At 43.1% G+C, this 25,511-nt stretch overlaps 1 protein-coding gene across 1 annotated transcript in view; it reads left to right on the top strand.

Annotated features, from left to right (window-relative positions):
* The window catches only part of C6H12orf75 (chromosome 6 C12orf75 homolog), a 42,484-nt gene that overhangs the window by 1,542 nt on the left and 15,431 nt on the right, over positions 1–25,511 (top strand). The window contains exon 2 of the mRNA XM_078052901.1: positions 10,671–10,695. Coding sequence (XP_077909027.1) covers positions 10,671–10,695 — 25 coding nt within the window. The remainder of the gene's footprint in view (positions 1–10,670; positions 10,696–25,511) is intronic.

Raw genomic sequence — 25,511 nt, 5'->3', positions numbered from 1 at the left:
GGAACAGTGTCAAGGCCACACCCACACAGAGAACTGTGTCTCTCAACCTACCAGGCCCTGTGGCCCCATGCTATCCACTTCAAGTATACCCTACTGTAAAAAAGGTTGAGAACAATTATCCATGCTAAAAATAAAGTGTAGGAAGGATTTGAGACAGATTTCATTAAAAAGTTGCTTAGTTTATTCACTTTTAATTTTTATTAATGAATTATTTGTCAGGTTTGGAGTTAGATGGGGGAATTCCATTGCTAAATGAAAATCAGAATTATGGTAAGGTAGCTCTGAAGTGTTAACATTAAGGATATTTGAATATTTTATTTTAATATTTCTTTTTTTTTTAGAGAGAGAGTGAGGGGGAGAGAGAGAGAGAGAGAGAGAGAGAGAGAGAGAGAGAGAGAGAGAGAATTTTAATATTTATTTTTTAGTTCTCGGCGGACACAACATCTTTGTTTGTATGTGGTGCTGAGGATCGAACCCGGGCCGCACGCATGCCAGGCAAACGCGCTACTGCTTGAGCCACATCCCCAGCCCTATTTTAATATTTCTCAGTCAAATGTTTTATTGACTTTTTCTTTTTTTGTAATAAGAGTGAACCTTATTAGGTAAAGGGAGTTATACTTACATTGACAAAAACCACTCCAAGGGCACATTTTTATGCGGTGCCTTGTTTTGGTTTATGAAGGACAAAGCATATAAGACCATGTTGTTCTCTCCTCTAAGCCTGCTCTTTGCTCAAAATCACCTTATGTTCAGAGAAGAGCGAGATAGTGAGGGCAGACGGTAGACCATGAAGGAAAGCATTGTGAGCAGGGGGTTGCTGTCTTACCTCTTTAGAGGATGTGCTCCTGCCTTTGAGAAGTCGTTCCCAAGCATTTCCCTGCTGTGTGTCCATTTGGCTGGCTTTGGGATTTGGTCATTGTTATTTTCTGTCTGCTGATTGTAGGAATTAAGTTTCAGAAAGGAAATACATCGAGATAAGAGAGAGAAGGGTCAGAAGAGTCCACCACAATGCAGAGTCTTAACTCTGTCCACACCGTGAGCTCTGACACCAACACCGCACAGTTTACTGACCAATCTGCAAAGTTGCCCTGAACCCAAGTGCTGTGAAATGTGGTAAATCGATGTTGTCCCTGTCCTCTAGGTACTTACAGAGCACAGCTTCAGAAATCTTCCAGGAGTCCTAAAGTTCGGTAGCTGTACGGAGGAAAAAAGTGCAAAGAAAGGTGGTGGAAAGGGTGCTGAGCTCAAAGCTTGCAGATGGAGGCTTCCTCTTGGCATTGGCACCATGCTGGTTGTTTCCTGTGGGCATTTCAATTTGCTTTTCTGAGCTTCAGTTCCTTCATGTATGCAATGGGAATAATTCTGTGTGCCCTGCTTCTTGGGGCTCATGTGAAACTTGGAATCAGATAATGTGGAATAGCACTCTATAAAAGGTAACTGCCATTTTGTAGTAAAAAAAAAAAATCATGTTGAAGATGAAGTGACTTTCCTTGAATATTTTTCTATAAGAAAATGGCAAATCTACATTTGTGCATTAACACTTTTATGTAGTGATCCCCAAACCAGAAGTCGCCATTATAAGCCCTGTTTTATCCTCTAAGCAATTCAGATAAACCCAGATATTTGTTTCTCCTTTCTCTGAGCTATCTGGACGGTTGCCTTACTTTGCTTTTGGCTAATGAACTTGGTTAATATGATAGATTGATGTTCAGTAATGTGCTTGAGTAAACTTGATTTCATTGCCCACATCAATGGAGAAAGTGATGTGTGTTAAAATGATCCAGTGACATAAAGAAAGTGAAATGGGTCTTCAGGGTAGACTGACCCCTCTGGGAGATTGCTAACGCAAACTTCTGCGTGGTCTAGTCCTGTGGGCAGAGCTCCCTGCTGGGAACTTTTAGGGCAGGGGTTGGGGTAGCCAGCAATGGATGACTGTGTTATCATCAGGATGTCCAGTCGGAGTCCAGGTCCTTGGTGTCCTGAATAAAGAATTGAGCAAGACATACACAACTGAAGGCGAAGTACAGATTTATTGAAGGTGAAGGTGAAAGTAGCATTCTGGTAAGTAGAGCAGAGTGGGCTGAGCAAGAGAGAGGCTCAGTGCCCCAGTGTCTGGAAATTAGTGTCTTACTTGCTGAGTTGTGAGGCCCTCTTCCCTATATAGACCTGATTGAAGACCTTACCCCACTTGCCCCATTGGTTACCTTATGAAACCTAATTAGAATATTGTCCAAATACCCCCCATTGGTTACTTTAGAAAACCTAATTTGAATACTGCCCACTTTACCCTCACTGGTCATTTTAAAATTCTGAACCTGTGGCAGGAGTTGTCATGGTGATAAGTCCTCAGTGGTGGGAGTTGTCATGGTAATGGGACTTATCGGAAACAGGGACCTAACTTGTCTCTTTGTTTTGTCCTCCAGCGACATTCTTCTTATACCTTCCCTTCACCATCTTGGTGTTCCTGAGCTCCTGCCTAACAATTGTACCATGCAATCAAATTTATTTGCTATTGACAAGCTGACAGTCTAGGTAGAGAGATTAAGCACATAGGAACAATTGCAAAGCAATGTAGAGTAGGATACACCTTGAACCTCCAGGTGCCCAGAAGGTGTTGAATGACCAATAATCAGAGAAGGCTTTCTGGAGGAGGAGGTGAGTTATTAGCCCATGAGGGAGTGGAAGAACCCTTTTGAGTGCTCAAGAGCTCTCCATTTTAATATGACCATTCTCTCAAAGGCAGGGATTTGATTTTTCCCAGCCTAGAACTCTAAAGTAGGGTGGCTTCTTATCTTTTCCTTTTGTGAGGACTGAGAACATTTTTCCTGCATCGTCTGGTCTAGATCTTAGACTTTGATCTGTGGAGATTAAATAGTCTTTTTCATGTGTCACATTTACTATAAGGCATACAGCTTTTGTGTCTCCCCTCCCCAGTCCCATCAGATGCTCTCTATCTTCTTGTTTTCCCTTGAGCTACCCATTAACAAGGCAGAAAAGTGAGCAGCTCTGCGTTTTGACCTCATGAAATACAACAGGTCACTCAGTCGTGTTCACATATCCACCCAAATCCTTTTTCATGTAGACCAGGAGGCCCCTTAAAAATTCAAATGATTCAACTATCTCCAGTACCCTTTTATAATGCAGAATAATTATTTGCCTGCAGGAGAGTGATTTTAGTTGGCAATATTTTGTTGAATTGGTTAGTTGTAGGTTTTGCCAGAGATATGTAATTGGCAACTATCTGACTGTAATTTTGTGGGCAGTTTATTGTTTCTATAATGGTTCTTCTACTATTTATATAACAATAGAGCATTAGAGGGGGAGGAGGAAGAAGAGGAACAGGAGCTTAACAATTATTTATCTTACTTTATCAGTGTACCCAGGGAGTTAATAGATTCCTTTTGGGTCCAGTTATTTAGATTAGTTATTTCCTGGTCTTCAATTACTAGATAATTATATTCTCTGTAGCTACATTGGTTCAGCCTTAATTGACATCTGTAGATGGTTTGGTAGTATTGGAACGAAGCACCTGTACCTAGCATTGGTCTATGCCTTGTGGGGGAAATAATATAAAATTTTGTTGATATCATCAAAGAAATCATTTGTATCTTGTATTACTCCCTCTTCCCCTCACCTCCTTTTTGCCCTGCTGAGCTCCCTCTTATCTTTTCTCTGAATTACCTTTTGCGGGGAGCTGACATTTTGTTTCATATCTCATGTGTCCCCTCCCCCACGCAGGCCCACACAGGTGAGCCCACACATGTTATTCACAGTGGTCCCCCAGCCTCTAGACTCATTGCCATGCTTTTAGTGGAATTTATTTTTCCTTGGCTTTCAAAAAAATATTTGTTGAATGAATGAGTATATCTGAGAAACGAGAGAAAATGAGGTTCCGTCTTAAGAGGTAACTGTCATTGATGTAGGAATTGAGAGGATGAAATAAAACCTTAAGCAGCAGGGAAACCCGCTTGGGAGAAGTGGTCTTGATTTGACTTTGAAGAATAGGTAGGATTTAGACAAGGAGAATCAGGAAGGGCTTGGTGTGTGTGTGTGTGTGTGTGTGTGTGTGTGTGTGTGTGTGTGTGTGTGTGTGTGTGTGTTTGCTGGAAATCAAACCAGGCCTCCTGCATGCTGCGTCCTTAGCTGGAAGGCGTTTTTAGGGCTCTGTGAAGTCCCAGTGGGACTGGTGCATTTTCTGGTGCTGAGAAGTCTGGCTTGGCTGGCTTTGGTCATGGTGGTGGCTGGGAATGGGAAGGAAGCAAGGATGTTCAGGATAGGAGCAAGGAGGCTGGAGAGGCAGTGTATTTCAGAATTGAGAGTGGGCTTTGGAGCCAGGAGGTCTAAATTTGAGATCTGCTTTTGCTGTTCATCTGCTATGTGACCTTGGGTAACTGCTTAAATTGTCTGTTCCATAATTTCCTCAATTGTAAAATGGGGTGCAAGAATAGAACCTACTAAGATTAAATGAGATAGTCTATATCAGCTGCTTGGAACAGTGCCTCCCACAGTGCAGCTACTCCTGTGCTGTTATTGTAGGGAAGCCTGTGTCCCTGTAGGCTGTAATGTATAGGGAAAGACATTTGTGACTGGTGTGGAAGGAGAGTGAGCTGCCGAAGGTGTGTGCCTACAGAAGAGGTGGAACCAAAAGCTGCGTTTGGATTCCTCAGACCGCTGAGGGCCTGGACCCCGGCCCTGGGCCCTGCTCGGGTGGGAGGCCTTGAAGTCAGAGACACAGGCAGACAGCCTGCGGGTGTGTGTTGGAGGAGGAGGGAGATGTAAAAATGAGCTCAACCATCACAGCCTGGGTGACCAGGAGCAGGTCGCTGCTCACTAGGGGCAAGGTAGGGAGGGGCAGGTGACCAACATGTTCTTGGAAGTACCACGTTGAAAGTGATGACAAATGCATGGTGGGGGGACGCCTCTGCTCTGCATTATCACCTCGTGACACATTCTGGAGGTTCTGTGTGTTACCCACATGCTACAGCTCCCCAGACTGGACGTTGCAGCCGTGTGAATGGTTCAAAAGGTGTCCTAGAGTTTCTCCATCTGTCGTGAGCCACTTACTTGCAGTTCAGTATAGACATGGCATCAGTCACATTATAGCAGCCAAGGGTCCGGTTACCTTATGGGGGCACTCATTATCCGGCTGCCTTTGTGTTTAATTTTTATGACCTAAAATAGAACTGCTCAGCAAAGACAACCTGTAAGCAAAGAGATTTTCTGCAAGAGCTTTCATAGTCATTGGCAGCGTTTTTGATTTCTAGGACACACTGACCTGAAATGTTTTTTCCATTATTTGAAGAAATGACTTATGAATCTGTAGTCTCAAAAATAAACACCACTCGGGGTATACTAATGAGCTGTGTTGTTCCATTTCTTTTGGCCAAACTGAGACTATGACATAGTTTTAGAACTATTATGGGTCAAAGGCGCCCATTGAAAACTGTCAGAATTAAAGAGAATTGTGTTTATTTTTCTGTAGTTGTGTTTATACAGTTGTTAGTGAGACTTTTTCTTTTAAAAAATGAGTAGAACATTCCTACATGTTTTTATTATTTCCCATAAGAACCATAGCCATTTCTTATTTTTTATGCTCTAAGAAGAGTGATTTGTAAATCTTGAGTATTTGTTTTTTTTTTAAATTCCTGATGTACATTATTTTTGGTGCATGTCTGCCTGTGTATATGTGTATGTGTGAGTCATCACCACTGAGTTTAAAAAATGAAATATCACAACATATAATTTAGCAATTTATTTTCCAGTGAATATTTCTAGTATATTTCAAAAAAGGTTTGCTGTAGTAGTCTGTTTTTTCAAATGTAAAATCACGTGTTCTTTTAAAAGAAGTAGGGGACTAGAGTTGTAGTCAGTGGTAGAGTGCTTGCCCAGCATGAGTGAGGCACCACCAAAAAAAGAAAGTATTTTTCTTAGAATTTGGCTTGTGTGAGGAACTTCTCCCATTAGTGAGTGTGCGAATGTGGATGATACTGAAGACGTTCTGGGCAGTGTGACTCACTCTTCCTAATTTACAAGGCAGACTGGTGAGTCTCAAAGGAACATCTGCCCATTGGAACCAAGATGATGTGTAGCTCTACTTAAAATTACCCAACCCTGCAGCTGGCTTGCTTAAATCATTGGCTGGGAATACATTTTGTGTTTTGGATGTATGATATGTCATGTTACATTGGTCCCCCTCCCATGTTAATTTTGCCACGTTTCTTTTTACTGTAGAATTTCTTTTTCTCAAGGAGGGGGATGACAGGGTAAGAAGTAGTATTCTATAGAACAGTGGTCCCTGTAAAGATACGTCCATGCCCTCACCCCAGTAGTGTGTGAATGTGACCTTATTTGGATAGAGGGTCTTTGCCAGTGTAATTAAGTGGAGTATTTTGAGGTGAAAAGGTGATACTGTGTGATCTGGGTGGGCCCTAAATCAAGTGTCCTCCTAAGAGACGGAAGAGAAGACAGACACAGAGAGGAGGAGGTGCTGTAAAGATGGAGAGAGAGCAGAGACCATGCAGCCACTGGCCAAGGAGTGCCCAGCAGTGCCCCAGAAGCAGGGAGAGGCAGGCGAGGTTTCTCCCGGGGACTGTGGCCGAGGAGGTCCATTCTGGCTGACTCCTGGATTTATTGCTCCTGGCCTTGGGACATGTGAGGGCTTATATTCCTGCTGTTTTAAGCCACCCCGTTTGTGGTGGTTTGTTATAGCAACCCAGGAAACTAATACAGAAAGTTCTTTTCTGCAGTTGTTCAGGAATGCACAAAATTAGCATAGAGGAAAATATTGTTAGAAACTCTGGACCTGGAGTGTAAAGAATACTTGCTGACAGAAGTACAGCATGGTTAAATCTCAGTGTACTTCACGGCTGGTCAGTTCCTGGGAGGGTCCTACATTTTTATGTGAAGCATGAAGAAATGAGAGTTTCTTTTTTCCTGACACCAGCTGATGCCCCCCCCCCCCCAGTGTCCTGTAGTGCAGTTAGGTTCTGATGCTGACTGCCCAGGGTTCGTGGCGGACTCCAGGGCCAAAGCACTGTCCACTAGACTGCATAAGTATGGGGCCTCCTGTTACCCACACTTTGTCAGCGTGGCTGCTAGTTTGGGAGTTCCACGCCCCCCTCTTCAGGTTTGGTACTTTGCCAGAGTGGACTACAGAACTCAGGAAGGTGTTTCACACATTCTGTCACAAAGGACACAAATAAACAGGTCACGGGGCGAGGCCTGGAAGTGTCTGAGCACAGGTGCTTTGTTCCCTCCTGGCCCGTGGAGGTGCTCACCAACGGGGCAGCTCCCTGAAGCGGGGCCTTTTTTGGAGGTTTTTCTGGAGGCTTCCTTACACAGCCACGATCGATGAAGTCATCGGCCATCGGGATTAGCTTCTCTCCAGCCCCGTCTCCTCCCTACGGATTGGGAGTGGGGCTCAAAGTTCCACCTTCTCATCAAGCCTTGGTCTTTCTGGGGTCCAGCTGCCATCCTGAGGCTATCTAGGGGCTTGGCAAGACTCACCCTTGTCAATCTTTATCAGGTGGAAACTCCCAGGGTTTGGGGAGCTCTTCTGTGGCGTTCCAATATCAGATGAAGGTTTTTGAATGCTGGAGCAAATTGAGTTTGCTACGTATTTTGAAGTAACTGAGACTTTTTTGACTTTGAGGCTCATGGATAAAATAATAAAGTCTTTTAAAGTGTATAAAGGGTAATAAACATGATCATAATGAAATGAAGTGATATTGTGAGCAGCCAATGATGTTTAAGTTTTAAAGAAATAGGTAATTTCAGAAGGAAATGTTATTCCTTAGACATCCAATGTATTTACAGGTCTTTTCTTTTGGGGGTGCTAGGGCTCAAACCCAGGGCCCTGAGCATGCTAGGCAAGCGCTCTACTCTGAGTTATGCCCCCAGCCCTGCAATTAGGTTTTGGTCCTGGAGCTGCGTGTTATACTTTTCTGAAAGCAAACTTTCTCCCTCTTAATTTGTTTTAAAAGAAGACACTTAAAATTATGATTATCTTTATACAGTTTTAGAATCTGGTAATTAAATCTTTTGACTTAAAAAAAGTTCTGATTCTTTATGTGTCTTGGTATTTTATTTTTCTACAAGAAAAATTGTTACCATCCCTGCATCTCTATTTCTTCTAAGATCCATGATGTTAACCCTGCAAGCCTCTGTTTAAACAGTAAAGAGCTAGTTTGGTGGGAAATGAAGTGGTATTAACAGGGATGGACAATCCATCCCAGGGTCCAGAAAGTGGATGCACCACTGTAAATATTTGCTTAATTAATGATAAATCACATAAATTGCAAATACACTTTAAACCACATGGGATTTTGTCACTGTATGAATAGTTCTGGTCAAAGTATTTTTGCATAAATTATCTAGTAGAAGTCTTGATCTCATTATTTATATAATTAAGTGAAATGTGATTAAAATGTTGCAGCAAAAGTAACAATTTTTCTGTTTCTAATCATTTTTTGAGTTCATGCTATTTCAGGGCAAATTGACTTAATACTTCACATTTTATATACTTAGGTGCTCTGATAGTTTGGCAAGGGTTTCTATCTATTGAATTTTTTTTTTAAACTCTGAGAAGTTATATGTTGGGGAGTCATAGTCTCTCTAGCCTGGTTGTAAGCTCGTCCTTAACCACCATGTTACCTTGCTTCTAAGATGCAGATTTCTTCCCTTTTTGAAAATGGAGTGCCCTTTACAATCCTTTGTGTGTACTGATGGAGTGTTTCCTACTTCGCCCCAGTTTAATAACTGCTGCTGTTATTAAATAGATACTGCCCTTTTGAGCGAGGGACATTTTAGAACAGAAAGTACAATCCCTTGACTTCGTTTTGGAGGAGACACCATGCATCTCTCTTGGGCCCGCTGGGTTTCTAAATGGTGAGCCCAGCAGGGAGAGGACCTATGGTGTCCTTGGCGGTCAAGGTGAAGCGGATGGAGGCTCCTGATGGCTGATTAAAGCATGCTCCAACTGCCTTTCATTAACACTCTTCTCGCTTGTTGCTGTGCTGTTCCTTCTTGGCTGCTTTTGCTGGCCTGCATGCCCCGTCAGCCACTGAAGCAGAATGACTTAGTGACTGATAGGCAGGTCTCAGACCCTGCTCAGGTGTGTGCCTTCCAAATCCGTGCTGTCCTCACCCCACCCCTGCTGCCTCCCCAGGCTGCAGTGGGGACCGAGTGCCTGCTCCTCTCCCCCTGGCTTGTGCTGGCTCTCTGCAGTCAGTGCCCAGGACTCCAGGCCCATGTCCTCATCACCCACTTGCAGAATCACGAAGTTTCTGACCCCTCTGCTGCTCGCCTCCCAGATATTCTCACTCCTTTCTGTAGAAATAAAAACAAGAACAGGGTGTTATTTTTTTCTAGACTTTTTCTGCCTGTTTGGACTCTGAAATAAAATGTTCATTTTTATGGGTTTATGGTGGCACTAATCCTTTATTTTTTTCTATCAAAACACTCTGCTGTTGGCAGTTTTTTTTTTCTTTTTAATTTTATAATTTTGGTTTAAAAGATCTCGGATACCAAAACACAGAGTTCCCAACCTCCATTCTACTGATATTGTTTCACAAAAATGTTACTCTTCCTGGAAAGACAGAAGGGTGTTCATGGCCAAGTTCAGGTTTAGTGAAAGCCTTAAAAGAATGCATTTGAGACAGTCTTGATTATCTTTATGACCAGCTATTAGTATTACAAGCCTTCATGTCACTGAAGTATAGTTCTTGCAAGTTTGGAAGTAACTTTTCCTGCTTTCTTGTGTACTTACTATGTAGCACATCTTTATTTCTAATTTTCTGTGACTTGTGCTGAAGTATTTTAGTTTTCATTTCATAGATATGGAAATTGAAAAGTTAACTGTGATCGCTAACAATAATTTGGTGTGCTATTTTTATGTGTCGGACTTTTCTGTTTATACACATTATCTTTTAAAATCTTCACAATAACTTTGAGAATAACCTTTTTACCCACTCGAGGGAACTGAGGTTTTGAGAGTTGTAAAGGAGGCTTGATGCCACGTGGCTGGTAAGTGTTGGAATCAGGTTCTGTGTCCTACAGATAAAGGTATTTTGGGGGAGTAGAGAGTCTGTGGTGAGTGATGGGAATGGCGTCCTAAGGAGGTGGTCTGCTTTTGGCACGTGGGTGGGAAGCAGAAAGGAGAGAGTTTAGCAGCAAGCTGGAGCAGAGTTAGACAAGCACGCGACTCCCTTGGAGTGAGACGGGTGTCCTTGAGATGCCCTGATCGATGGAGTCTGTCACCTCCATTTCTTCTTGTGACTTTGCTTTCCCTTTGTGATAACTGTACAGCGTGACTTACAAGAACGCAGTGTGCACACCAGCTTCCAAGGTGTGGCTTCAAAAAGAAAATTCAAAAAGAAAATGTCCCTCAGGGTCTGTCTGCTTCCTTACTTATAAAATGGGAGAGTGGGTTAGGTGACCTGTACATTCCTCTTTGGAACCCACACCTTGTAACGTATAAGGATTGTTAAAAATGGGCAGAATAAATTCTAAACTTAAGAATTGAATTTTGTACTTCTCTTGCCCCTTTCCTTTTTGAAATGATTGGAAAATGTTCTTAGCTCTTCTGGAGTGTTACTAGTTAGGTACTGGGCTTCACATGTTTGTAGTTATACTGTTGTACCAACACCAACCTGTCTTTTTTCCCCCTCCAGGCCCTGCGGGAGCAGCTAAAGATGTGTAAGTACATAATATTATATCATAAGCTCTCTTTCTTCGGAAGCTGCTGTTTTTCATGATTGTGACCTTTAGATATCTGTAGGTATGGCTGAAAAGACATGAAAATACTTTCTGTGCTATCACACATTAAGATTATCACTTGGTTACAAGTGCTACTTGAAGAATGCTATTATTTGTAACTCCTGATTTTAGCCTTTTTTGTCCTGAATCTTTTTTGTCAGAATCTTAAGAAAAGAGGATGTTAATTGTGTTTCCATCCCAACTTGTGCAGAGGCTTCTTTTAGTCGAAAGTAAGCAGTTATAGGAGAATTAAGCACAGAGCTCTCATGACTCTGCAGGGTCTTAGAGTTGGGAGGACAGACTGGGGCCAGGCATGTTAAATGGCTTTAAAGTTGAAAACTAGAAATTTGAGTGAATCTATGTGACTATTTACTATTGTTTGAATAGTGGGGGAAACTAATGTGTCAGAAAACTAATCCTCAGATTCACATGTTGGTGATACTGGGGGTGGGGGCTTTGGGATAATTAGGGTTAGATGAGGTCGTGAGAGTCAGGCCCCCAGGTTGGAATTAGTGGCTTTTAAGAAGAGGACGAGACTCGAGCTAGCACACTTGCTCCATCTCAATGTGATGCCCTCTGGCATGTGATGATGCAGCAAGAAAGTTCTTGCCAAAAGCCAAGAAGATGCTGGCACCATGCTCTTAGCTTTCTGGCCTCCAGCACTGTGAACCTAATAAACTTTCATACTTTATAGATATAAATGCCTGGCCTCAGGTATTTTGTTATAGCCACAGATGATGGACAAACATACAATTCAACATAGTCATTATTGAGCCGATCTTTAGACCACAGGACATTAATTAGGGGCATAGAAACCTTTTAGGATTTCCATTATGGCCCTGCTCTATATCCTTTCACCTATAATCTAGACATGAACATCATGGGAATTTACTGTTAAAGAGTGTTTGTGGTTACTCTGTGGAGGTTGGAATCAGCCCTCCTACCCCATATTGGTGCATGTCAAGACCGATGGAGCCACACAAGATTAAGAGAGTGTGAAAGATTTAATACTCACATAATGTGGCTTTCTGGGGAGAGCAGGGTAGGTACCCAGAGTGCGCCATTGAGCTGGAGTGAAGGAGAGGTGCATGACTTTGGTTTTCATTGTGGTTGGGGAGTGGACCAGATGAGGGCTCTTATGCAGAGGCAAAGGTCTGATCTTCCTGTTGACAGGTTTCCTATTGGCTTTCACAGACAGGGTGCAGAAGGAGAGCGGTGGGGCTTGAAAGCTGTCAGTGGCCCAGTACTAAAACAGAGTCAGACTTTTTATTACAAAGAAGTTGGAGAAGATGAGGATAGGATTGTAAAGTTTTCTGGGAATTAAATATTTTTTATGACTTTAAGCATAAAAGAAACAGTAATAGATTGCTTCAAACTCCTGGTTGCAGTGCCGGAGACTATTACCAAAACATTCAGTGACAGTAAATTCTGCACATTTACCTTATCCCTATTATTGTGGTGTTTTGGTCTCTCCTTCAATTTCTGTATGCTGTTGCCACGTTAATTTTCCTCAAGCTCTGTATTTGTAGGGTCTCTGCTCAGAACTGGTCCATTATGTCTGTTGCCCACTGGATTCAGCTCAGAATCCCTTGGGAGTAGGAAGGCCATTTGTTTTAGCTGTAAGCTAGCTGACTGCATGGTGTGGAAGGTGGCAGTCGGGAATAAGAAAACCCAGGACTGTTTAAGGAGACCACTCTAGAGACTCATGTTTCAATCTACTTTCCCTGTTTCTTGCTGTCCCCCATTTATCCATCAGCTTCTCGTTACTGGAACTAAATACCTGAGGAAATTAACTTTATAAAGAGAAAAAAGTTTATTTAGCTAATAGTTTTGGGGATTGAAAGTTTCAACAGCTTAGAACATTTGGTGAGGGCCACCCTGTGATTATATCACTTTGTGGCATGGATGACAGTGGCAGGAAGCCCATGTTGAGCAAAATGCTCACATCTCGAGCCAGAGCAGAGAGAAAAGAGAGAAAGAGCGGATGATTGAGGTTCCACAATCCCACTGGGCATTCACCCAGTGACCTAAAACCTCCCAGTAGGCCCTGCCTCCTGATGGGTCCACCACCTCCCAACAGCGCCAGCCTAGGACTGTCTTTTAATATGCCAGCCTTTGGGAGACACTCATCCAAACTCTACCAGCCTCAAATGTTCTTTTTTCCAGTTCTGTTGGTAAATATGCTGCCTGTTCTTCAGGGCTGACATCTTATTCTTTGCAAGAAGAATTTTCTGGAACCTTCTTGCTCGGTATAGAATCTTTCCCTTCCCACCCGCTGCAGTATGTTAGACCCTCTCTCTGATGTCTCAGGTGGGGCTTGCATTGCGGTTGTCCACCTTCCTGTCTTTTCCCTCGGGACTTGGAGGGGTGGAAGGCCCTGCCATTGTGCTGTGCTCTGGGGTTGTTCGTATCAGACTTTGAACATGGTTAACGTTTGGTAAAAAGTTGTTGAAGGTTCCATCATTTCTCTTTAACAAGAGAGTGATTTTATGCATCCTCTTTCTTTTAGAGGAATGCAAGTGCCTAAAGAATTTCCTGATGGTTTTGTCAACAGGATTAACTACTTCAGGATGTGAGATGTCACCTCACTACTTTAAAATCCTGAAATCTTCAGATTTAAATTTTCTGTAATTACACTTCATTTAATGCCCTATAACTAAAAGTTGTTTTTATTAAATCAATGATTCTTTAAAAAATAAATGCGATAGATATAATTGGAAAAGCTTAAAGAATACTATAGTATTACTTTTCTGCACACAAAAGGTATATTCAAACTCGGATTTTTCTAAAAAGAAGCTTTAGATTTACAAATCTTAACCAGAGCATTATTTGGTGATGCCATGAATGAATGAGGAGCTAAGAAATTAAGACAATTTAACATTTTTATAATGAAAAATTTAAATTTTTATTTTAAAAAATCCAAACATGCTGATTTGAAATCCAAAGAAGTGACCCCAATAGTATAATAGATGCTGCAAGAGTGGGGAACTCAAATTGGCCCACTACCACATTGTACGAACCACACGAAAGTCTTTTGGGAGAATTGTAGTTATTTTTTGAAGCCAGCAATACTATAATTACTCCCTTAGTCTATATTAAAACATCAGTTTTGGAGAGGAGGTCTGCAGTTTCTTCTCTCCCTTTTCCTATTCATTTGCCTGCTTTCTGTAGGCATGAAGCCAGTATCCAATAACAAGTCAAATGATTCTGCTGCATGTTAGTAGGTCACCGTCTACTGGGACCAAAATATAGTGTGAAAGGGCTGATTAGGAAAACCGTCAGAGTGAAAGTCGGTGTGGGTCTTGACGGAGGGCGAGGCACGGCAGCCCAGAGCAGAGCAAGGAGCGTGCAGAGGGACCCGGTGTGTGAGTAGAGTGTCTCCTGGGCACAGTTGCCCAGCTGGCTCCCCCGGAGCCTGGAACAGGCTTGGCAGAGGTGGGAGCCAAGGCTGGTGGGCTGGGGCTAGCTGGTGAAGTGCCTCTGGTGCCAAGTCAGTAATGGAACTTGATTTTGTATGCTTTCAGGGGTCATTAGAGATTATAAGGTGTTTTTGAATGACGGTGTCTGGGTTTAGGGCAGTAACTCCCAGAGGAGGGATAGGGACATGGGGAAGGGGTGTGGACATAGGAGACTTGGAGGTGAGGCTGTGGGAGGCGAGTGAACACCTCGCCTGCTACTAAAGGAGAAGAGGTGGTCCATTCAAGACACATGAGGGCACGGATGTGGTAAGGTTTATTGGATTAACCAGGAAGGAGAGGGAAGATGCCTCTGAGGCTGACACTGCAGTTCAAACTTAAGCCAAGGGAATGGAGGCTGTTAACCCAGAGAGGCCAATGGCTGAAGGAGGAAGAGAAGTGTTTGGGTGCAAGGTAGCCACCTTGGTCTCCTGGGGGACGGTGGTTTTAACTGAGTGGAGTGAATAGCAACTCAGTCACATGGATGTGAGGGAGGAAGTGGGGAGAGGGATGCCTTGTGTTTCACTGTATGAAGTTGCCAGTAAGGGGTGGGAGAGATGGCGGTGGGAAAGATGGTGGTGGGAAAGATGGTGGTGGGAAAGATGGTGGTGGGAAAGATGGCGGTGGGAAAGATGGCGGTGGGAAAGATGGCGGTAGCAAGAGGAAATAACAGTTTCAAAACGTGTATGTATTACAAAAGGAACACCAGGAAATACAGAAAAATATTTAAAACAATTTTTTTTTAACTTTATTTTATTTATTTATTTTTTATGTGGTGTTGAGTGTGAACCCAGGGCCTCGCACGTGCTAGGTGAGCACTCCACCACTGGGCCACAAACCCAGCCCCCAGAAAAATATTTTTTTGAAATCAGCTGTTATCCTACCATCAGAGACAGTCATCATTAACATTTCTTTAAATTCTTTCGTTATTTTTTCTGCCTAATTGTTGTGTATGGATGATTTTTCACATTGGAGTCCAGTCTTTCTTTTTCTATTTATTGTTTTAAGTGGAGGAGACTCGGGTGTACCTGTGGGTTAGAGAGAAGGAACCCAGAGAGTAAGAAAAGCTGAGGGCAGGTTGGGGAGGGAGAGAACACTTGGTAGAGGTTGATGTTGAAATAGGCTCGAGAGGAGAAAACAGAGATGGCGTGTCGGAGGCTTCACTCCTTTGCCTCTCTCCCTGTGTCTTTAAACCATGGTGCAGCAGCAACATGATGACATTTGGCTGCTTTACAATCCTGCAAAAATCAGCCATGCTTTTATTTTATTTCAGTGAATTATCTGAGCTATTTGGCACCAGTAGGTTATGTTGGGATATTTTTGGGAAATGGCAGAGGCCCAGCTTGGTCTAAACAAACAAACAAAAAGGAATTTATTGGCATGTGTAGTGGAAAAGCTCCAGGGGTCTGGCTTTAGTCACAGCTGGATCCAGGTGGTCAAAGGACAGGAAGAAACTCTTTCATCTCTGCTTGCCTGCTTTGGGCTTCACCCTTAGGAGCTTTCCCCAAGTGGTGGCTGACCTGGCCAGCTTGTCTCTTGTCAGCCTGGTGGTTTCTGTGGAAAGCAGTTTCCCCTGAAGTCCTGGAGCAACACCCTGACCCTCCAGGAGGGACTGTGCCTCCTCTGAATCAGTCAAGGCCAGGAGACTGGGATTCTCATTGGCCAGGCCCTGGCCACGTGCCCCACTGCTGAGCTGGTTGGGTCCTTATCCTGTGCAAAGCATGTGATGATTCCCCAAAGAAAAATCAGGTTGCTGCTACCAAAACAGGGGGCAACGGTAACTAGGTAGGCAGAAGCAAAGCTTTTTGTCTGTATTGGTTACTTTTCATGTTTAAAAAAATCTCTCAACCTTCAGCAGTATTTGTAAGAATATTATGAATATGTTTTGAATAAGAAATGGTCAAATAAGTTAGCTAAAATTTAACGTTTTTTATTGTTGAAAATTAAAAAAAACACATCTTTTTGATTTAAATGAGATAATTCAAGCACTTCTTTCATTTAAAATTTACAAAGTGACATTTCATTGATTCCTTTCTCGACAAAGCCATTTTATTGTTATAGAAGATAATAGCTTTAGAGGAAAATATCTTGAAATGAACGAGCATAAAACACGTCGACAGTCTGTCTTATTGAAAATGAAGTTATGCATCTCTGATCTTAATTTTCCTTGGAAGTCTGTATGAATTTCCCATGTTTCATGCTCTTGTGTCACTGAGCCCTCTCTACCCCTTCTTGTTTCCTCGTTGTTACAAACCTAAGAGTCTCTGATGGGTTCTTTTCTCCTTGGTGTAGTGGGAGGCTAGATTGTATTCTGAAGATAAAGAGGGTGAGGTTGAAGCATTATTTTAAAAATTTGCATTTTGGAAGCAGGGAGGCTTGTGCGTAAAATTCCATCCATCCTGTACTACCCGTGTGATGCTGTGTCTTTAGTATAAGTAGATATAAAATTGTAATAATAATTGTGCAGGGCAGTCATCTTCATCAGTATCAATGGCAAATTCTTATGTTGGTAGCTAATCCTTATTGAGGACCGTGTGCCAGATACTAAATTTCAGCATTTGGGTACGTTATCTCATTCTGTACCCATTCTGATGGAGAAGGTAATGCTGCTTCATGTTCTGAATGAGACGGGATGCAGAGAGCTCAAGTGGGAGCTCAAAGCTCTGGTGGTCATAGATTCCATATCTCAGTATCCTAGTGTGATGCCTGGCATCGCGCCTGCTACTCTGGTAAATAAAATCATTAGGTGGTTGAAGGGTTGTTGTAAAGACTTCCAGAGCCTCTGTCGTGCACACCCAATAGCAGAAGACACAGCATGTTGAGGACCCTGCTGTGGTTAGAAGCCACGCCTGTTCAGATCTTCCCTAGGTGGGACCCAGTGGAGTAGGAACAAGAAGAGGGAAAAGCAGGTCACGCCAGGATGGAGGGCTGGGAGGTGACCAGCAGGTGCTGCTGGAATGCTGGGCTGGAGAACACAAATCAGAGAAAGGGAGGGGAGGCCGAGGGCTGTGGATGGAGCAATGGGGAGGGAGTTATAAACTGGAGACAGCGACAGTCCAAGGTCAGAAGGAAGTCCTGACCTGGTGGGCTGAAGTAGTTCCAGGAGCTAAGCCCCTGGAGAGCCACGGGGACATGATCAATGGCACGGCTATGCTGACCACCCTAATTTGATCATAGTGCACCACATTCCGGTGTTGAAATGTCACACTGTACCCCATAAATATGTACAGTTATGAGGCAGTTTAAAAAATAAGCTTAACCATTTCATGATTTATGTAAAAGTAAAAAGAAAAAAGTTGTTAAGATAGGGCAGGTCAGTAAAACATGAGAGGCTGGATGGTTATTTCATGAATTTTAAAATTCGTATAAACATAGTTATGATTAGAAATACCAACTTTGGGGTAGGACCAAATTCTTCAGTGGTTTGGGGGTTTTTGTAGCAGGGCGAGACCCAAAAGAGGAGCATTCTTGAGTGCAGACGAAGTTGGTTGCATCTGAAATAGCAAAGAGTTTGGGGATACTGTGTGATGGGAAAATAGGGTGCACATTCTTGAGGTTGGGAGAACAGTGGTGCCATTAGGGAAAATGGAGGTTTCTAAGGAGATGGAGAGGGTGTTCCTGCCTTTGTTAAGCAGATGACACTTCCACAGCCAACCATGCTCCTCAGGAGAACAGTGAGGAGGAGCCATGCCTAGCGGGAAGAAGGGAAGTTTAGCTCTTGATTCATTGCCTCCTTACAAAGAAAAGTTGAAAGCATTCTTTCGAAGTGAATATTACCCACAATCTACAGAAAAACACTTTGGAAGAAAGAAAAGGACCAGTATTGGCCAAGGGGCTCATCCAAGGAGACAGTTTAAAAGATAACATCCAAAGAAATGGTGGAATTGTGAAGAAATGAATGAGATCAAACAGGCCCAGTTAATGGTAAGACATTAATTTACTCAAAAATCATATATGATTGGTAGATTTGATTGGAACCATCCTAAGAAGCAAAAGTCACCATGGAAACATAAGGAAGATTAAATGATGACACTTTCATCTGGAGACTTGTAGTGTAAATGGAAGTAAAATTTGTCAATTAACAAACTTACTCCAAATGAGTGTCACAAATGATAACAAAAATAGATGACTAGAAAAATGGATGCCAGCCAAGAATGCTATTCTCAGCAAAATTAAGCTTCAGAATTGATGATGAAAGGATAAAGTTAAAATAATTCACAGCTAGAGAGCCTGCACTACAAAACATTCTCAATAAAATATTTCATGAAGAAAAACTGAAAAATAAAAGTGAAAACCAGCAAAGGGAGGGACTACACTAGATTAGTCAATCATATGAGAAACTAATTCAAAGTAAAAACCAGAAATGAATCAAAATGGAAGGGAATAAAAATAATTTCTCAATAGTAACATTGAATGTAAATGGCTTAAACACATCAATCAAAAGACACAAGCCTGGGAGATTGGATTAAAAAGCCAGATCCAACTACATGCTCTCTCCAGGAGACTCACCTCATAGCAAAGACATCCACAGACTGAAGGTAAAAGGATCTTGTAAACAAGCAGGGGTTTCTGTCCTCATATCAGATAAAGTGGACTTCAAGCCAAAGTTAATCAAAAGGGACAGAAGGACATTTCATTCTGCTTAAGGGAATCATACATCAACAAGACATAACAATTGTAAATATTTACGCTCCAAACAATGGAGCATCTGTGTACATCAAACAAACTCAGTTCTCAGTCAAGAAATCAGGTAGACCACAACACGATAATACTAGGTAACTTTAACACTCCTCTGTCAAAACTGGATAGATTCTCCAAACAAAAACTAAATAAGGAAACTATAGAACTAAAAAAAAATGCAGTTCATAATTTAGACTTTACAAACTTATATAGAATATTTCATCCATCGATGACTTAATACACTTTCTCAGTAGCACATGAATCCTTCTTTAATATAGATCATATTATGTAAGCTATCACATATGTTGGCATGCAATTGTAATATTATCTTAATATGTTTTTAGCATCTTTAGGGTTATTTTGATAGCTTTCTTTCCATTGATATTAATTTTTGTGTTCTTGCTTTTTTCTTGATTAGAAATAATAGCTGCATTATTTCTTCTCTGTTTCATATATTTCTGCTCCTACTCTTATTTTTTCCTTCCTACTACCTAATTTGAAAATAATTTGATTGTTATTCTAGCTTCTTTCTGATACTAGTACTTGAAGTTATAAATGTTCGTCTGAGTACTGTTTCATCCCAGAGATTCTAATATTTTAAGCTTGTTTTATCACTTAGTTCAAAACACTTTTTATTTACTTTTCTGGTGCTCTCTTCCTTGACCCGTGAGATAGTTATAAGTGTGCCACTTAATTTTGAAGTAGTTGACATGTGGGGGTGGGGTTCTATATATCTTATTAAGGTGATTGATTTCTAATGTAATAAATCACGAAGGAAACAGTCTGCATGATTTCAAATTAAAAAAATAATGGAAATGCTTTTTATATTGATTGTATTGTTTTCACACTTGTCAAAACATGTCAAAACTGATCAAATTGCATACTTTAAATATGTGCATTTTATTGTACTTCAATTTTGCCTCAATAAAGCTATATAAAAAAATAGATGCCCGGAGCTATGTGCATGTTCTCCAAAGGTTTCCACATTAAATCCGTACAGCTCACAAATCAAAATAAGTTCAGCCTCTTCAGTGACACTGCAAATATGGGAAAAGGAAAGACGACAGAGTGTTTTCTGCTTCTTAGAGCAGCTCTAATAAGACTAGCTCTATATTTAGAACATTTTTCTTGATGAATAAGTTAGAAATGCATCATGCCTTTGCCACATAAGTACATTGGTTGTGGAAGGCAAAGCAAGTGAGAACTTCTGAATTTTCAGGCAAGTTGTAGCTAGGACGAGTTGGAAATGTTAATTGGAGTGGCTGACTGCCACCTAATGTTTGTCATCTGTGTTTGTCCTTGAACATGACATGGTTCCATTATTTTGCCTTTGAAACCTTTGGATCACTTGGAATATCTATTTTATATAACCTAGAAACTAAGAAAATATGATGATGGGAAATACTTTGAGTTTGATGTGTTACTGGAGAGGGAAAAAAGTAGTAGCTTATGTTTGCTATATTAACTTTGAATAAGATTTCTTTTTGTGTAAGTGATAATTATTTATTGACAGAATGAAAATAATCAAAGGTGTAGGTGATTTTAAATGGGCACGTACAAAATTCATCATTGACAAAAAGGATAATTTGAAAGCGTTCTTCGTAGTAAATGTTACTTATGTTCTCCAGAAATACGTCCTGGAAGAAAGAAAGGGGCCAGTTTTGGCCAAGGAGCTCATCCAAGGAGACAGAGTGAAAGATAATTGTCTCATGAAGTTTTGAAATTGTGAAGAAATGAATGAATTAAATGTAGAGCCACCTGTCCCAGGGAGCAACTGCGGTCAGTGGCAGGTCTGGAGGCAGCTGCCTTCCAGAACCCCGACTCAAAAGAAATCAGACTTATTTATGGTTCAGGAGAGATTCAGTCTCTCTGGTTCATTTAGGAGAAGTTTACAAGATGAGTATGAAGTGGAAAGGGGCATAATTACCTGGAGTCTCTGGATCCATATGTTCGATCTGAGAGGGGTAAGAAGAGCACCCTGCTGCTTAGCAGGTTCTCAGGAAGAATTAATGGGATGACATCTGTCACCTTAGCTGCAGTGGCTGTCCTTGGTCGATTGCATTATCACTTTTCATTTTTCTCCTTGCTTTACTTTTTCCTGGGGTGCCAGGTGCCAGATGCCAGGTGCCAGGTCAGTGTTGGTAAGATGGATCACTGCACCATTGTTTTACTCTGTGAGAGTGAGTCACACTTAAACTATCGACTGAGGTGTAGAAATAGGGGCATCTGAGTCACAGAGGTCCCCCCGCCTTCGGCGTTATTTGTTTCTGCAAACGTTTTTATTGATGCTGTGACCCTGAGTCTGAGTCAGAGCCCTGGAAGCATGTGATCTTAGTCTAAGAGATTGAGATCCTCAGTGGGTGCATTTAACCTTGACACTTTTTTCCTACTTGAACATGGTGTTATTTGACAAAGGAAGCTAAATCTTTGCTACCAGGAAGATACCTGTTTTAATTAAATGCCCAGTGTATTTTTCAAATCTGGTCCAAGATGGTTCAGACATGTTCCATGGTTCTTAGGAATCATTCTTGTGGTTTAGAAGGTTTTTTTTTTCCTTAAGATAGTGTGTGGTTATGATTAAAAAAATAGCTCACTTTTGGACTAGGATTGTGGCTCAGCTGTAGAACGCTCGCCTAGCATGAGTGAGGTCCTGGGTTTGATACTCAGCACCACATAAAAAAATAAAATAAAATATGTAGTGTCCAACTACAACTAAAGACAAATAAATATCTTAAAAAAATAGCTCACTCTTAAAAATTTTCAAATATTACATCACATTCTTCACATTTTTCAAATGATGTATATGACCAGAAGTGGAATACGGTCTTGATACCAGAGAGAGCATTTACCAGGCGTTCAGCCATGCGCCTTCTGGAAAAAAAATCTGTCACACAGGTTTATTCTCAGGGTAGTGGTCACGTGTAACTAGAGAATGGATGGGCTACTCCCTGGAGCTGACGTAAGTCCTTGAAAATGACTTTCCTCTGTCGGTCTCAGGGCCAGAGAACTCAGTCTTCCTGCTGAGATTGGTTCTGTTGCTGACTGACGTCATTCTCGAACCCAGCTCTTGGCCCAGGCTCTTCCCTGGGGTTTCCTCCTTCTCTCCCTGGGGTGCCTCCCCATTCTTTGACTCTGGGGCTTCTTAGCGGATATGGATAACTTGAGTTTGTATCTTTAGTCAACAGGTAAAGTGAAACTATATTGAATCTTGGCCTTTCTAGGCCCTTAAAAGTATTCCAATAGGTGGTTGCTTACACCACAGTACAGAAAAGGCCAGGCTCCTGCCCCTTACGCCCTTCCTTTCCTCCCTTTACTCTTTGCTTAGCTGTGGAAGACAGAAATCAAGATGGGTGGCATACTGGGGATTGAACTCAGGGCCATTCCACCACGGAGCCACATCCTCAGCCCTATTTTATATTTTATTTAGAGACAGGGTCTCCCTGAGTTGCTGAGGCTGGCTTTGAACTCAGCCTCCCAAGCCTCAGGGACTACAAGTGTGTGCCACTGTGCCTGGCTTTGGAATGTCCCAGGCAAGTGGTCCTGATCTTAGAGCACTAAAGCCGTGTGAAATACAGCTCAGTGGTAGAGTGCCGCTTAGCACGTGTAAGTCCCGGGACTCAACCCTTAGCACCGAAGTACAAACCAAAATTTACCCCCAAACTGTGGTACATGGAAAGGTTTTCTGTCTGCTGCTTTAGATTTCATTCCACATTGAGTGTGTGTGTGTGTGTGTGTGTGTGTGTGTGTGTGTGTGTGTGTGTGTGTGTGTCCCCTTTAGTCTGTTAGGTCCTGGTGAGATAAGAGACAGCCACTGTGGCCTCCTCAATTTCCCTTTTCATCTCTAGAGCATTAGACTGGCCTACATTAGAACTGAGGTGAATCTAATGACAAATAATGGACTTTCTTTCCCCATTTTGCCAGCCAGAAACTTTGTTTCCCTGGCAGGGCCTTTGAGAAGGTGCTAGTCTCCCTCGCCTGGGGGTCGTCTTGCTGAGGATGCTTACTTACCCTCCTCAGCACCTGCTTCTGCTGTGCTGCTGGTTCTGAAGCCTAAGAATCAATGTAGCCCTCTGAGCTGTGAAGTGAGAGTGATCAGTAGGGGGACCGACCCCCAAATATGGCTGGAGCTCACTGTGCTGCAGCGGATGCCACAGGGCTGCCCTGGACGGAGCTCACGCCGCAGAGTCATGGCAGGTTTCACACTTGGTGTCACTGGAGACTAGGGGGTATGTGGAATGGATTCCCAGGGTGTAGACCAAACAGGAACGAGTGTCTACTGAATTGGACTTAATTTATTAGCTCTGTTGTAATGATCAGGGACTCTGGTTGAATAGTTGAGGTTTATGGGTGGAACACGAAGAGTTTCATTTCCTGGGTTGCTGAAACAGACCCATGGACTTCCACTCTAACCTGGGGAGGAGTATGCTAGAACTTTCCTGGTATGACGGAGACAAGGAACCCAGAAGCTTGAGACGGGAGGTTGACCTGAGTCCGTCTGACCTGCTTGTCCCCACAGGGCATGCCCCTCCCTTAGGCACCGAGGAAACTGGGAATAACTTAGTGAACGAAGGATCCAGAGAAGCTCTGAGGTGGCAGCGGTGGGTAGGACAGCCGTGACAGGGGGGATGCTGCCACTGCCATCTTGCCAGCCAGAAACTTTGTTTCCCTGGCAGGGCCTTTGAGAAGGTGCTAGTTAGTGCCTGCTCCCTTTATGTCACGGGGCATGATGGGACCCCAGAGCTGCGGGGCTCAACATGAAACTACACATATTTGTCAAGGAGGAAAACCCTGGGTCCGGGGGCCGGAAACCTGACTTGAGTCACCATAATGAGAAGCCATCATGAAACTGGGAGCCAGAGGGGCCATTTTAACAGCGAGAGCAGGTCCTGGAGGGCCGGGAAGGAAAGAGGAAGACAAGGCGATGCAGAAAGCAACAGCAGGAAGTAGCTGTCCCCCCTCCCCCACCGGCCTGGAGCCACCAAGGCAAGAGGCTGGGCTGTGGAAATGGAGGAGTTCGAGGGCCGCGGATTCTGAGAAGCAGGGACCCAGGCTCTGGGTCGAGGTGTTGCCCACTGCTGACCTGTCAGGGTCTTGATGGAGGGGCCCAGGCCACATAGGGCAGCACCAGCTGGGGCTGTCAGATCTAACTTGGCACCCGTCAGTAGTCACAGGTGAGGTCACACGATGGCCACTGCATGCCCACCTGTAGTGACCAGGACCCTGTGAAAGAAGGCTGGGGGTTGGGTGGTGCTGACAGAAGAGCAGGCTCAGCTGGGAAGAGCAGCCCTCCCCCCGTGGCATTTTGTCCTCCCTTTTGCACCCCCCTGGGTAGAACCTAAAGGGAACCAGGTAGCACAAAGGGTGTGGTTTTCAGAGTCCCCCCACAGTGTGGAGGAGGGGCAGCAGCCTAGGTCCCCCAGCGAGAGCAGACTGCCTTGGTGTGCCGTGTGGGGTTTTCCAGAACGATTTTGTGCTGGTTTCTCTTCCTCCATTGGCTGCAGCCTCTGGCTCCATGATGGAGAAATTGAAATTGGAGAAGTCCTGATGAATCCCAATCCTTGGAGCCAGGGAGAGGAGTGGGAGGAAAACTGGTGGGACTTGCTTGTTACTTATTGGTTTTAGTGACTTGGGTTATGGTGCCTGCTCCCTCATTGCCTGTGACTCTGCATTCTGGTTCTTTTGGAATAAGCCGTATTCTCAAAGTTTCCTCTTCGTTTATATTAGATGAAGGGACACTCCTGTTGTTCCCAAGTCCCTTCTCTCACATCTGCCTCTCTTTCCTCCCTTCACAGTGCCTCTGCTTGCAGGTGTCTGGATTCTGGCTCCCAAATCTCATCTCCCCCAGGAGGCCATGATTAGAAGTGGATTATGCTTTAGCAGGTTTATCCTGGCTGATAGTGTCACTTGCTCCTTTTCTAAGGGACAAGATTATGGGTAAGCGGAGTTTGTAGAGATGTTGGGGCCAATCAACTCCCGAGAGTCATCCAGTGCAGCAGAGCAGCTTGGCCCCTTTTCTGTTTCTTCCACTGTGAACTGGTCTTGTTTTCACTTGGTCTGTCTTTCCAGCATGGGATCATTCCGTCTTCAGGCTCTTCTCTCCAAGGGAAGATTCTAGGAGGTGAAGTCATCTCATTCTCTACTCCTACTGTTCTGTTTTAGTCCTGGCAGGAAATAGATTTGTGCTGCCTATGTCCGAGAACCTTCTGGACTCCCCCTTAGTGGCTGTATTCTCATAAAGCTGGTGAAAGTATGGTTCCATGTTCTGTTCTTCCTTCCTGCTTCCTCTACTGGTTTAGGGGACAATTTTCACAGTCCATTAGCAGTCACAGCTGCAAGCCATACACTTCCTGCCCTCCCACTTGGGCTAAAAGAAAAGCAATCACTTCCTCAGCGAGGGTCAGCCTGGCTCCCTGGAGCGGACAGGGCTGTGGATGTTCTGGCCCATCCTAGTTCCCAGCCTGACATCCTGGATCCTCAGCATTGAAGATGGGCCACAAACTCCTTCCAGAACCTGGCAGAAATCTGCATGTGCTTACCATGTCGTGCGCAGGTAGCCAAGATTGAAATTTATTTGCCTTTGATTTAAGTACACACATTCTCGTGGGTACCTTGGGTATTCAG

The sequence above is a fragment of the Ictidomys tridecemlineatus genome, chromosome 6, assembly GCF_052094955.1.
Source record: "Ictidomys tridecemlineatus isolate mIctTri1 chromosome 6, mIctTri1.hap1, whole genome shotgun sequence".
Taxonomy (NCBI): domain Eukaryota; kingdom Metazoa; phylum Chordata; class Mammalia; order Rodentia; family Sciuridae; genus Ictidomys; species Ictidomys tridecemlineatus.
The sequence above is the reverse complement of the archived record's forward strand: the minus strand, read 5'-3'. Positions and strand labels throughout refer to the sequence as shown.